Genomic DNA, 13,334 nt, shown 5'->3' on the forward strand with positions numbered 1-13,334 from the left:
AAATAACCAGAGCTGAGCTAGCTTTGAACAAGTTGACATGGGCACTGACAGACTCTTAAGCAGTAATTTGCAGGCTATTCATGGTAGCATTCACCTGGTTTCTGTACAGGCTTTTCAACCTAGGGGTTACTTCCATAGCATCAGATACTTCATGTGCCCTTGTTTAAAACTCTCTTGGTATGTCTCTGGTCACTGTTGCAACTGTAATATGGCTACAAAATAACCATCATAGCTCTGTGACTTTCTGACCATGTATTAATAGGGAGGATATCCTTCATTAATTATGAATGTTATGAAATATGAATTCAAATGACGGTCTTTGAGAAAGTAAACAGCATTACACTGTAAAATAAAAGCGCACTGGTTTCTTTTAGAAGTTGCAGGACCTGCCACAAAACTGATTTTTAAATACTCTAGAGTGATTTGAATGGCATGCAGTTAGAACTAGATGATCTCTAAGGTCCCTTCCAATCCAAAACATTCTATGATTCTATGATTTAATCCAATCATTTTAATGCCAGTTCCATCTGGAATCTCATCAGATTAATACAATTTACACGTCTACAGTAAACTGCTTTTAAAAAATAATGTAATTTTCAAAGAAACAAGGGTAAAATGTAAGTCACAGCATTTAAAAGAGAAAGTAAATCAAATATTCACACAATAAAACCAGAAACATTATTAGATTAATTTAGCTTTTATCTTGCTTAAAAAAAGCTTACCAAACTGTTGTTTCCACCTGACTGTCATGCAGCTGTCGATTGTCTAACTGGGCAAAGAGAGGAAAAAGAACTTGAATCCCTCCAATAGAATGAATTGCGCTGTGAATGGAGTGGGTTACGATAGCTTTCACGTCCTAAATTAATAAAACAAACAAACAAAAAACAAACAAAAAAACCAAACAAAAAACACAAAAGGAAAAACCTCAGTTATTCTGATTTTTAAAGGAAAAATCAGAATAACTTGGGAACACTTTAACAGTAAATCAAGTACAAACTAAATCAGACTTGTTTTAACTTACTTTCAATACTTAAGTTTCAATTATAATCATTATAACTAAAGGCAAACATTAAACAGAAAAACTTCAGTATCATGGCAAACTGTGCCTTATGAAGTATGCATTTCTTAATGAAACAATAATATTTTTCTTCTCTAGAAAGTTAGCAAATAAAGAACAGTTCAATTGATAGGTATACTAGAGATAAAATAATACAAAATAGCAACCTCTTTGTACACTTCTTATCCAAATAAGGTTGAGCTAACAGTAATCATATAACATCAATTTAGTAGCACAAACCTGAAGCATAAGAGCATGGGGGGAGTGTACAAAAATTGAAGGATTTTCCTTTGGTGAGGATTCAAGGCATAGCTGAGCATCAGTAGCCTTCGCATTATACGTAAAAGCAATGCTACTTGCAAGTTTCCCATCATACAGCACTTGTTTATGGTGCTCAGCCAGATGAATGTCACTCTCAGATTTAAATTTGAATGTGCTCTGAAAAAAAGAAAAGTTTTACTGAGTGCATATTTTAGACAAAATCCTTGCCAAAAAATGTGCAAAAAAAACCATTGAACTTGAGAAGGAATATAGAAACTGCTAAACTTTGTTTTAATCTTCCAGTGGTTTAATGCTACTGAACACTAAGACTATTTTTTATTTACTCCACTCCACAACAACATCGATATAGTATCTGCAATTTGTGTCACATTATTTCTGTCTCATTTTAGCATTAGTGTTAACAAGTCTCAGAAATAACTACAGAAATATGACGCATTAAACAGATATAAATAAGTTAAAATAAAAAACTTAAGCACAGACTGCATTAACGATGAAAAATAAGTTAAATGCCTTCTATTTTAGTTTATGTAAACTCCCTAAAATGACAATATCAAATCCTATACCATTCTGATTAAAAGAATATTTTTAAACAGCATTAAACCCCATGCTTCATTAACAGTCAGAAGTCTATACAAACAAGATACCTACCCTAAAAAAAAAAAAAGATCCAAACAAAATTATAAATACTTTTTCAAATCGATGGTCCTCAAAATCAAAGCTTTTACAAATGAAGACTGGATATTTCTAGTATTGTTCTTAAACATAGCAAAATTCATATCTGATCTAAACCTAGGTTTTCTGGCAACACTGACAAATTAATCAAGCACAAGAAGTTTGATTTCTGCCCTTCTGCAAAGCATTGTCAAATTTACTTGGCACAGAACTACTTCGGCATGTAATAATCATTTGACAGTGGCAAAAAGACAACTAGTGGTAATATACATTGCTGTACTGATGCAAGTACAGCAAATTTATTGGAAATGACCATCATTTAATTAATGCACTATCTAATACGTTGCATTTCTAAAATCTTCAGTTTAAAATAATTTACTGCTGAGATTAAGTATGAATATTTTTGTTTGTTTTCACTGCACATAGCCATCACAACTCTCATTATCCCTTTGTTTTCACTGCATATAGCCATCACAACTCTCATTATCCCTTTGTAGTTACCAAATCTTTTCCTCTCTCCCCCCCCCCGGATAGTAAGAAATCATGTATCATTAACCTACTGAAAGTACTATTACTAGGGTTTTGGTTCTCAGGTTAGAAGAATTAAAATAAGCTACGTCCAGGCTATCAGATGTTTTACGACATGAAAACACTTCTTACCTCGAAAATTTGTCATGCCTCTGAGCTTTGTCAGATTCCAAAGCTCAGAATGTTTTACCTCGATGCAGTTTTTCATAACTTTGCTCTCTTAAATATGTCAAAGTGTTTCAAAACAGAATTTGTATCATTTCATTACCATGAAATTTCACAACTTACTAAAATGATGAAGTAAAAATAAGTTTTATAAACAAATTTGGCATTAATCTACCTCTTAATTTTCAGCTTTTACTATACCTTAAGAATTTATCAGAGATCGCTATTTGAAAGCCAGGCACAAATAAGTTAGAAATCAATCTAATGCTACCTCACTTTTTTTTTTTGGCGAAAAAACAAGAATTAAAGGGGCATTTTGCCATCAAATCCCAGAAAAAGTGACCATAAATTGGAAATGCTGTTCTCCCACCCAAAAGATTATTATAACAGAATTGAAAGACAGGCTACAAATTCTGATACATGGTATTTCTTTATTACTAACATATATCTTCAGAAAGAGAAAAGCAGTTCAGTATATGCATACTATACCAGGAACTTGGGAAAATACGACCACAGGAGGATAGCAGAGGCTGTCAAGCATATAAGCTCAAATTGCAAGTGGTTAATTACTGGTCACTGAAGTAATGCAACTTTAAGATCTGGTAAAATAAGTGTTAGGGCATAAAGATGGCAAAAAAAAAAAAGGTTTAGATTTAAAATATTCTCTATATGGTAAAAATATATACAGGATCCATAAAGAAGGTATAAAGATTAGTTGCTCCTACAGGAATGGGAGAGGGAAGAGAGAGAGCTGAGAACGACTTCAGCACTGTTTTCTCTAGTAAAAGAAGGTGTGCTTTATCAGGACCACTACTCAAACACCAGCAGCTCTCCCTTTTCATTCAGCAGCAGAACTGCTTTCTGATTTATCATTCACCTCATTTACCTACTACAGTTCAGTGATCATACATAAAATATTTTCTTGCACTATATAACTGGCTTGAGCAAATTTGAATTTTCAAGAGTATTTTGTGTGTATTTGAATGTGTATGTATGAATGCATTTTTTTCCTCCAACCTTCGTAGATGACAATAAGACTGATACCGCAGCACTTATCAAAGGCAAACTCAGATGCAGCAACATATGAAATAATCTAATAACTTGTTCTGAAATGTGCATGGGAGGGATAAGAGGAGTGGCACAGACTCGACAGGGCTATTAGGGTTTTTTTGCAACATCCAATTAAAACCAGCACCAAACTCTGCTATTAGATGTGTGTGCTCCTCCCACATTACTTCCTTTGCCCTTCTATTCTGTGTTTATCAGCCCCTCAGGATCCCAACTGAGACATGGTCCTCTCTCTGCTGCCTGGGAACAAGGATGGGTAGCAGAAAAAGCACAATGAGAGCAAGAATGCTGCTCTCATTTCCTTTCTTCAAGCTCCAGCAACCAAAAGTGTCAATATTGTAGGTAAAAGTCCTTTCAGCAACCATAAGTCTCAAAATGAGCATGTTTTATGACAAATAAAACCTCAGAATGCAAATATTGAATTCTACTATGTTTCTACTAAATATAATTATGGATGAATTTGGGAAGAGACAAATAGTTTTACTGCCAGTATATTTTCTTCCTTCCCCTCTTAGAGGTTTGATTACATGTCATTTTTATGCAATAGTTACTAAGTGTGGCAGCTTTTCAATATTGCTGCTCACATAATCAATTTTTTGTTAGAAAAAAAGGCCTTTTGCTACACCTGAAAACTTAGTATTTCAAAGTAACCTAGTTGCTTAATAAATAATTTTTTATATTAAGGCATGCTGGTTACAACTAAACGCATTCAGAAGGACATGTTGACAGGACCAGCATGGAAGTATTATGAATTGTTGCTAATGTTCTTTAACAAGTATGTAATGTGCAATCAATAATACAAATACTATATATATGAAACTATATATAATGTATGCATGAAACTATATAAATATTATCTACAAATAAATAAAGCTTCTCTAGTTAATCCTAAAATACGTTGCTTGTGCCTGCATCACAGAATAGGGATGGAACAAAGTGCAACAAATTCACTTTTCTTTGTAGATCAAAATCTGTCTTTTCCTGAACTTTGTTGCAACACTACATATTACATATATTCACATATATGTGCTTACTGCACACACATCTTATTACACATCTGGTATCTTGGTAGAGTAGGAAGATTTCCCTGTATTCAGAGGTCTTAATGGCAGTCGTACACTAGGGACATAATGAATGATCCTGAGCTCAGCAAAATCAGTCTTTTGTCATATGCAAAGCAGGGAGAGCACTAAATAAGAGATGGTTGCTTTCCTGAAAGAATCAGAAACCTGGGCTGGTGCACTAGAGTAAGATTAATAAATCAAAGGAACTAGCACAAGCAGTCATAGGAAAGAAAATGCACAATGTATGAAGACATTGCCTAAAATATTCTCAGGTATTTTGAATAATCCTTCTTTGGGAGGAAAGCTTTGGCACAACTGGAGTTCACAATAAATCTAGAATAGTTGCTTTTCTGGAAAAGTTGAACAGTTGATTTTCCCAGTTGGGTAACAATACCAACAATAAGAAAGAACAGGACATGTAGTGAACTAAAGAAAAGTAGTTTGTGTCAGCAAGCTAGGTAAGAACAAGAATGGGGTCTCTAATGTCCAGCAATTTGAGCTACATGTCAATTGAGCCTCCTGTGTACTATGAAATAGCACACTGAAGTGTTCTGAACTGATGGACCTTTGCATCCACATAGAATTTTAAAAAAATTACAGAAATAAACTTAACTGACACATGAAAGAGGCAAGCTTTCAGTGAAAGCCAAAATCAGTGCCCTGGAATCGTGGAATATTTGCTGGAAATAAGGAAGCTAAAGAAAGGAACTGTGTTATTTCCAAGGTCCTGCTCTAGAAACCTGTTCTTTTTAATGGCTATTAGTAAAATATACTTTCAGATTCTTAAACAAGAAAAGAAACTACTTCAGATACTAAAGGACCATTAATGGTGCTGGGAATACAACCGAAAATTAAAAACACAACTAAAACCTAAAAATATACCAAAGAAGAATATCCCTAAAGTATTTATTACATTTTGTCTAATTGACATTAAAAAAAAAAAAAATCAGAGAAACTACAGTTGTGAAGAAATGTAATTTAAGGGAAGCCTATGAGTCAAGCAAGTTAGTTTGACAACACTGTAATAAGGTTAGTGCAGTAGCATGAAAGCGTGTATACCTTATGAACTCCTCCAAAGCTCAAAAAATGATACGTAATAATTTTCACTTCTTGAAAATAAATGAAAGTGTTATATCACTTCAGTATACTTCCGCTAATCCAGAAACTTACTTAATAAATCCATAAAAATTTACTGCATTTATTATTAAGTATAAGGTTACATTACATTGTTTTGTACAACTAAAAAAACATTTGCAGAAATATTTGTTCAAACACACAGTACAGTATTAACTTTGGAATAAAGTATTCCTTGTTTGCACAGGTGTTTGCACTCTTGTCTGACTGAATATTTTTAATTTCAAGGCAGGTTTTAACCATCAACCATACGCAACAGAATTCCTCTTCTCCAAGTAACCTTGACATATCTTTGGCTACTCATGCTACATACATACCGTGGAAGATATTTTCAACTGTCGCTGTCATTCAGTGTTAGCTGTCATCAAACAATTTAAAGCAATCCTTTTCAGCTCACCAAATTAGTATTATTAGAATTTAAATGTTGATTATTACTTGCTACTTCAAAAAGCTTTTATTTTCTAAGTATATGATTCGTACTGAAAACCTAACAATCTACTTCAGATGATACTGCAAATTTCACAAATTAGAAAATGAAAATATGGGAATGATTAATGGTAGAAGTTCAATAGTGGGTTAGATTAATTTTCAGGCCTTCTCTACCAGGCAGTTTCTGCAGACTTCTGCAAAGTATCTGTGTAGTTTTTCTTGATGAAATAAGACTATACACAGCCATTCCAAGACATAAGTGATTGTTCACACTAGAGATCCAGCTTTATGCATGCACCATTAATTTCTCCAAATTGTCCCCTAAATGTCACTGGCAAAGCGTGAGTAAAAAGCTCAACTTTTACTTCAACAGAACTGTTTGAAACTGTGCATTTGAACAAAATTTGTTTATTATGCCTTGCTGAATGTTAATCTGCCTTAAGTCAGGTTTTAAACACAAACAGTAAAGTCATTCCCCTGGTGCTCAGTACACCAAATACGAAATTGCTTTAATCTGATTAAGATCCAAAGTCATAAATTTGACATACAAATGTGTTTCAGCTATGCTTTAAAGAAACAACTTGCATCTTTCAAAAAGCTGGTAGGAATTAAGGTTAGTTTAGATACTTGAGGAAATATTCTTTTGCTGAAAACAAGTCACACAGCTCTACATGATCCCAAGAGGAATATCCACACGCATACATTATCTTCCAGGTATACCTATAAATTATTTTCTTTTTTCAGTTTTACATTTTCTAAGATCCATTATTACCTTATATCCAGGTCCTAACTGATGTATTGCAAAAATCTGTGCTGGGTTGAGTGCTTCAGTGAATACATATACAGCTCCAAGCTGGCCACAGAACACTCTATTAGCATCAGCAGTCTCCGAAGAGCCAAGAAAGCATTTATCATAGCTCTGCATCAGAAAGAGGCAATATTAACAAAGTTTAGTCATACAAACTATACAGTGAAATAAAATTCATGTACAGCTACTAAACCAAACAATAAAGGGAGACTGTAATTAAGAAAATAAATCAATAATTTATTACTTCAGCACCTGGTTTCCTGTAGTGAACAACTTAATTTGAATATCATAGCATTAAATGTTTTACAGGTCAGTATTATGATGCCGCTATGACTGGCTGTTAGAATTTGGCTTTTATTAATTATTCAACATACAACAGAGAAAATTAGGACAATACTTTCCAGCACCAAATAATCTTCCCTATTGCCTATTAATGGAAGGGGAGGGCTAACTCCTGAACTTATGGTAATTTTTATTCACTTCTTTTCCAGGTGCCAAAAAGGCAATAAGCCTGATTTATGTATGTATTTATTTGAAAATCAGCGCCTGGCTTCCTAGCTCATTTGGTCTTCCTCTAATTATCCCACATTTGTAGTTGTAGACCTGATGGACACCAACTGATCCAAGTTTGTTTGTCTATTTCTGTATATTCCTGGTAGTATGTCATTAATGGCCCCAAGATCAGGTGATAGACATACCTGCTTCATTCAGTGCCTTAATCCAAATCCTCCTATTTTATTTAGATAGAAAAATTAAACTCTTTGGATTTATGGATCTTGTTACTTCATAAATCCTTCTACAGTTTTCTTATCTTACAATGGAAATGTAAAGTTATGTGAAAGACATCACATCATCACATTGATCTTCATCCAACTACCTGAATAAAAATCTTTCACCAAATATCAGTATGCTCATATGCTGCACCTTGAAGAGAATTCTTATGCTATCTCTCATGTTACTTCTCATAACTGAGGAAAATTCAACAAGAACTCAACCTTTACATGAAACAAAATGTTCTAATATAATTATTATAAAGGACTACATGATATAATTAGTAACTCAGCCAAAATCCTCTGAGACCTCAGCTAGATTTTCGATCACTGCATTCTAACCTGTCACAAAAATGTTTATATTACCAAGGAAAAAGCATGCTCTGCAAAAAGTAAAAGGCCTGGCTTTTCTTTCAAGTAGAAATGCTACCAGGAAAGTAAAGAATGATGATGAGAACCTTTGGCAAGCAGAACCCTCCTACTTTAATAAACATTCTCGCTTTCAAATCCAACTTTGCCTCTAGAATTTAGCAAGAGCCAGTTAATTTCCTTAAGTACGAAAGAGCTTCCTTACCCCATACAGGCAGTCAGAAACAACTGAGAATTATATCATAAATAAGAAATGACGAAAGTGTAGCAAGCTGATGAATCAAGCGCCTCTGAAAGTCTAACACAGACTTAGCTGAAGGGAAGCACATGAAAATAATTTTGTCTGCTTTCCCTATCTGAAAATTTTGGGCTAGAAAGAATGCCTATTTTCTGCGTTATAAGGTGTCGACTCCCAAACGTTCCAAAGCAGAAGGTACAAGAAGGGAGAAAAAAACCCAAAAAAAACATACAGATTTCATTAAGAGAATTTAAATATATTTTTGTATTTTAAAAACTGATGCATTTCCTGTAAGAATATACTGTTAATTTCAATGTGTTCCAATTAATAGATATAGGTATACATGCAATCTTCTCAAGGCAAAAATTACTGGTTTTCTGCTGTGGGACAAGCAGATCACCATGTTTTTGCTCTGAGCTGCCTGGTGCTATGCAACTTTACATTTCTCAGTATCTTTTAATCAGTTTGGATGGCCAATGAGGGAGAACATCTCTCTAAAAGTTTATTACCCAAGAAAACAGCTCAGTATTAAAAGAAATGAAATTTTGTAGCAGTTAAGTTGCATTTGCCAGCAATATTAATTAAATATTAATACCCTAAAACTTAGAACAAGATTTTTAATATTGGTCAACTGCCTATTTACTAATGTCAAGTCAAACAAAGGCAAAATATGCTTGTTACTGGAAGACAGATGCAAGACTTCAGACTTTGCATAATAATGTAATACTCCTGACACTTCATCAGACTTTCTGTCTACCTTGTTAGTTTAAAATTATAAACTCTGCACAGAAGAAATGATCTCTTACTATACTTGTACAGTGCTTAAACCCATATGACTCTGATCATAGCTCTACTGCAATTTAAAAACTTAGTTAAAATTTTATGTTCAGTAACACAAAAAAGCATGGAAATCTTTTAACTCTTAGAAGTATTTCGTATTGTATCCAACACAGAACTTAATGCAGTACAAAAATGAGTACTTTTACATACATTATATGCATTTGGCAGAATGAATCAGTTTTTCTTAAAGACCTTTCTCAAGCTAAATCTGTAAAATCCGTAAACTTATCACATTTTTCTAATGAAAAGTATTCATCCATTGTTATTACTTGTCCTCTATAAAGTATCCCATATTGAAAATACTATCTCTAGCAATCTCTCCAAACAAAATCTTTGAAAATTTCATTAAAATAGCTACACAAAATAAAACCAAAAACTTCTCAATATTCAAAAAATATTGTCATATAAAATCAATAATCTTACATTTTATTAAGTACATAACTAAGGAAGAAAGAAGAAAATGTATGAACATCTAAAGAAGAAAAATAGTACCTTTTTTATTTTTCAACTTATTTGAAAACAAAAAGCTATGAGAAAGTTAAAAAATGAAACCTTACATCATTCGTGTTAACATGCCAGGCCATGTCACCATAGGATACCAGCTGACCGTTCACATAACATCGTATTTCACTGTTTCTCCATCGATTATAGATGTGTACAATGCTTATCATGTACCACTGGAAAGACATGGAAAATCAGTATACAGCAGCATGTTTCATGCCATAAAACATAAAGTTAATGAATAGCAGTGACTAGTCTCGTAAAGTTTACAAACAGATGAAGCCTTGTAAATTCATAAAATTAAAAGTCAAGTCAGTGGAACTTCAAGTCCAGTCAGCAGAACCATGCCTTAATGTAATGATGTATCCACCTGAAACCCTTTATGGGATTAGAGCTAAAAATGCATACATATAATTAAAAAGTTGAATACACTTCCATTCCTGAAAGTGTAACTTAACCTAAACACTATATGCTGTTACACAAAACATCATTGAGTTCTGATGGGAAATCTAGTTCTATGTGCACTTATCTTAACAAATTTGTACCACATACCTCTGCCATTTTACCATAGCTCTCTGTCAGAAATTATTAAATAAAAGGAAAAGAAATCACAACAGCAAATTTTACAGGCTGGTTTACAGATGTCAGCCTGATTGGTTTATATGATTTTCCTCCTCTATTCTTTATCATTTCATTAATTTTTGGACAATTGCCATATCATTAAAAATCCATTATATACTCAAAGAGAGAAAGCATCACAGTAAAACGTTTCCAAGTACAACTACAGTAATCTTTCAAATAACCTGTTCAACAGGAATCATGTTCATGATGAGTAAATTCAAGAAGAAAACCTTCACTTTCCTTTAAAACCAAACCTTAAAACTCATCTAAGACTAGAAGTGTAAATTAAATCTCTTAAGATCTGCAAATCAACTCATACTTAACTATAATGGGTGTCTGTACTATTTCAAAATATATACAAACCAGACAAAAGTGGACATACTGGAAATTCCAGAAAGGGCCACAAAGATTATTAAGTAATTGACATCTGAGGAGAGGCTGAGATACGGGTCTGTTTAGCCTGGAGAAGATTTAGGGGAATTGTATCCATGTGTACTACCACTTGATTGGCGGGGGATAAAGATGTAGCCAGAAACTTCTCACTAGTATCCAGTGACAGGACAAAAGACAATAGACACAAAGCAAAATACAGGAAACTCTTTTTAAACATATGTAACAAGGGTGGCAGTAAGCAGTAATGACAGACAAACACTAGCACAGGTTGCTCAGGAAAACTGTGGAGTCTCCTTTCTTGGAGATAATTCAAAACCTGACTGGACAACATCCAGAGCAACCTGATCTAGGTGTCCCTTCTTTGAACAGGAGATGAGACTTGTCTGTCTCAACACGTTCCTTTCCAACCTTACCGAAAAAGTAAGCTTATCTGCCCTGAAAACATAATTTCATATTTTAATAATTTGGAATAATAATTTACAATTTAGTTGTCTTCCCCTTCTTGGTATCTGTTTCAATTATTATCTCTTGATTTCTACATTCAGCTAATTCTCTTTTCTTCAAAGCAGAGAAAGACTGCATCCCTGAGGGCATTATTTTAATAAGTCACTTGATGACTCGCTCCCTGAGCTGTGGTAGGTAGATACAGAGCCTACTGATATAAAAACCTGCCTCTCTGTAACAGAAAAATAAAAAGCATAAAGCTTTCACATGTTAATTTTGAAATCAGAGCACGGAATTACAAATAAAAAAAAAAGAAAGCATGCAGCAAAACATATTTTTACAAAAATCATTGTGTTGCAGTTCTCAAATTGAGCTATATCCTGTTACATATCCATAATAGCTATATATATATCAGAATACAAATGTTTCTCCACATCTATTTCCAGGTCTTTAAAAATACAATTTTATTTTTCCCTCCTTAAAACCTATAACAGAAAGGGGAAAAACAATACAACAGTACTTACGAGTATCTCACTTCTTGCATATCCAAGTAAACAGATTTACCGGGCAATACCAGATTAAGCATGTACTGCTACAGCTTTGGCTTCTGAAGTCACATGTGATTAATATTTTCTTTTTTTCCAAGCAACCACGAACAAGGTATTTTTGTAGGACACTGCCCCCACTCTCCCCCCAAAAACATCAAAAACCAAACCCACAACTCAATAAAGCAAATGTTATTCCCCAATTTGTAGGCATGTTCTATTTCAGAAAGGAACCACCACCATAAATTCAACAAAATATTCGTAACTCAATGTCTAGAAGCTTAACTGGTGCCTATGCTAATTGGAAACCAAGTGCAAACCACATGACTAGAGCTCTGCTTTCATCAACACTTCTTTTCCAAAGCTTCCAAACCACCTAACATAAATTTCTTAAAAGAAAAATTCCCCTGTCCTCTTTCCTTCAAAGGTTAATTTACCAATACTCTACACCAAGTGATGATGATTTTAAATACTTCCAATACTGCCCAGCAAACAGGCATTCTTTGCAACAGCACTACTCAAAGCTGTATCTTTTATAATGATTTATTCTTATTTCCAGTTGACATTTTTCTAGCAGAAACCAGCTGACACCCATAATCCCCAAGTTTTTCCATTTATCTTCTATCTGTGATTTTTCTTTCACAGTGCGAACATTTCTGACAACATACCGGTTTGTATGACTGTCCCTGTGTGTAAGCTTAAGCTTAACAGATGACTCATCACTTGGAAATAGTTCATTACTTTTGTCGAAACATGGTCCACCGAGCCTGTAAGGAACTAAAATGAGCCATGCTATTTTGGGAGAGCTTTGGTGGCCGTGTCAAACTTTAGGCAAATGATATAATCTACTTTTTATAGGTTTTTTTTTTTTTTCCTCTGTGTTAACTCCCATTCATAGAATCATAGAATTAGAGAATGATTTGGGTTGGAAAGAACCTTAAGATCATCTAGTTCTAACTCCCCTGCCATGGGCAGGGAAGCCTTGCCCTACACCATGTCATTTGCAGAGCTGAGGATGACTTCAGCACCCGAGCACAGGGAAAACTCAGTGTCCAGAAGCCTGGTTCCTAGCAGCCAGAACCACGGAGGGAGCCTGAAGCCCTCATCAGACCTTGACCAGGAGCCGCCAGATCTGCTGACACATGCAGTGACTCACAGAGGTGGCACCGGAAGGGACGGCACCAGCCCTGAGCGGGTAAAATACCACCCTAGGAGACATGAGTGAACAGGAGCACGCGATCGGGGCAGGCGGTCAGGATGTGGTGTGGCAGTTGGAGCAGGCAGGTGATTCTTCACCTCATGGCCAGGGCCCCGTCTGAGAGCTCTGCACTGGCTGCCCTGGCGGTGGCCAGTGTCAGCACCCAAACAGAACCTATAAGAAGGGAGGCTGCAGTACAGACCTCCGA

General features: G+C 34.7%; 1 protein-coding gene across 2 annotated transcripts in view; it reads right to left on the bottom strand.

Moving 5' to 3' along the window:
- Window positions 1–13,334, bottom strand: part of NBEA (neurobeachin) — a 510,937-nt gene that overhangs the window by 380,063 nt on the left and 117,540 nt on the right. For both annotated transcript variants that reach the window (XM_065678397.1, XM_065678396.1), the window contains exons 7-10: window positions 9,982–10,101; window positions 7,172–7,318; window positions 1,298–1,495; window positions 723–856 (exon numbers count right to left, since the gene is read on the bottom strand). In XM_065678397.1, coding sequence (XP_065534469.1) covers window positions 723–856; window positions 1,298–1,495; window positions 7,172–7,318; window positions 9,982–10,101 — 599 coding nt within the window. The remainder of the gene's footprint in view (window positions 1–722; window positions 857–1,297; window positions 1,496–7,171; window positions 7,319–9,981; window positions 10,102–13,334) is intronic.

Source organism: Lathamus discolor, chromosome 4 (assembly GCF_037157495.1).
Source record: "Lathamus discolor isolate bLatDis1 chromosome 4, bLatDis1.hap1, whole genome shotgun sequence".
Taxonomy (NCBI): Eukaryota; Metazoa; Chordata; class Aves; order Psittaciformes; family Psittacidae; genus Lathamus; species Lathamus discolor.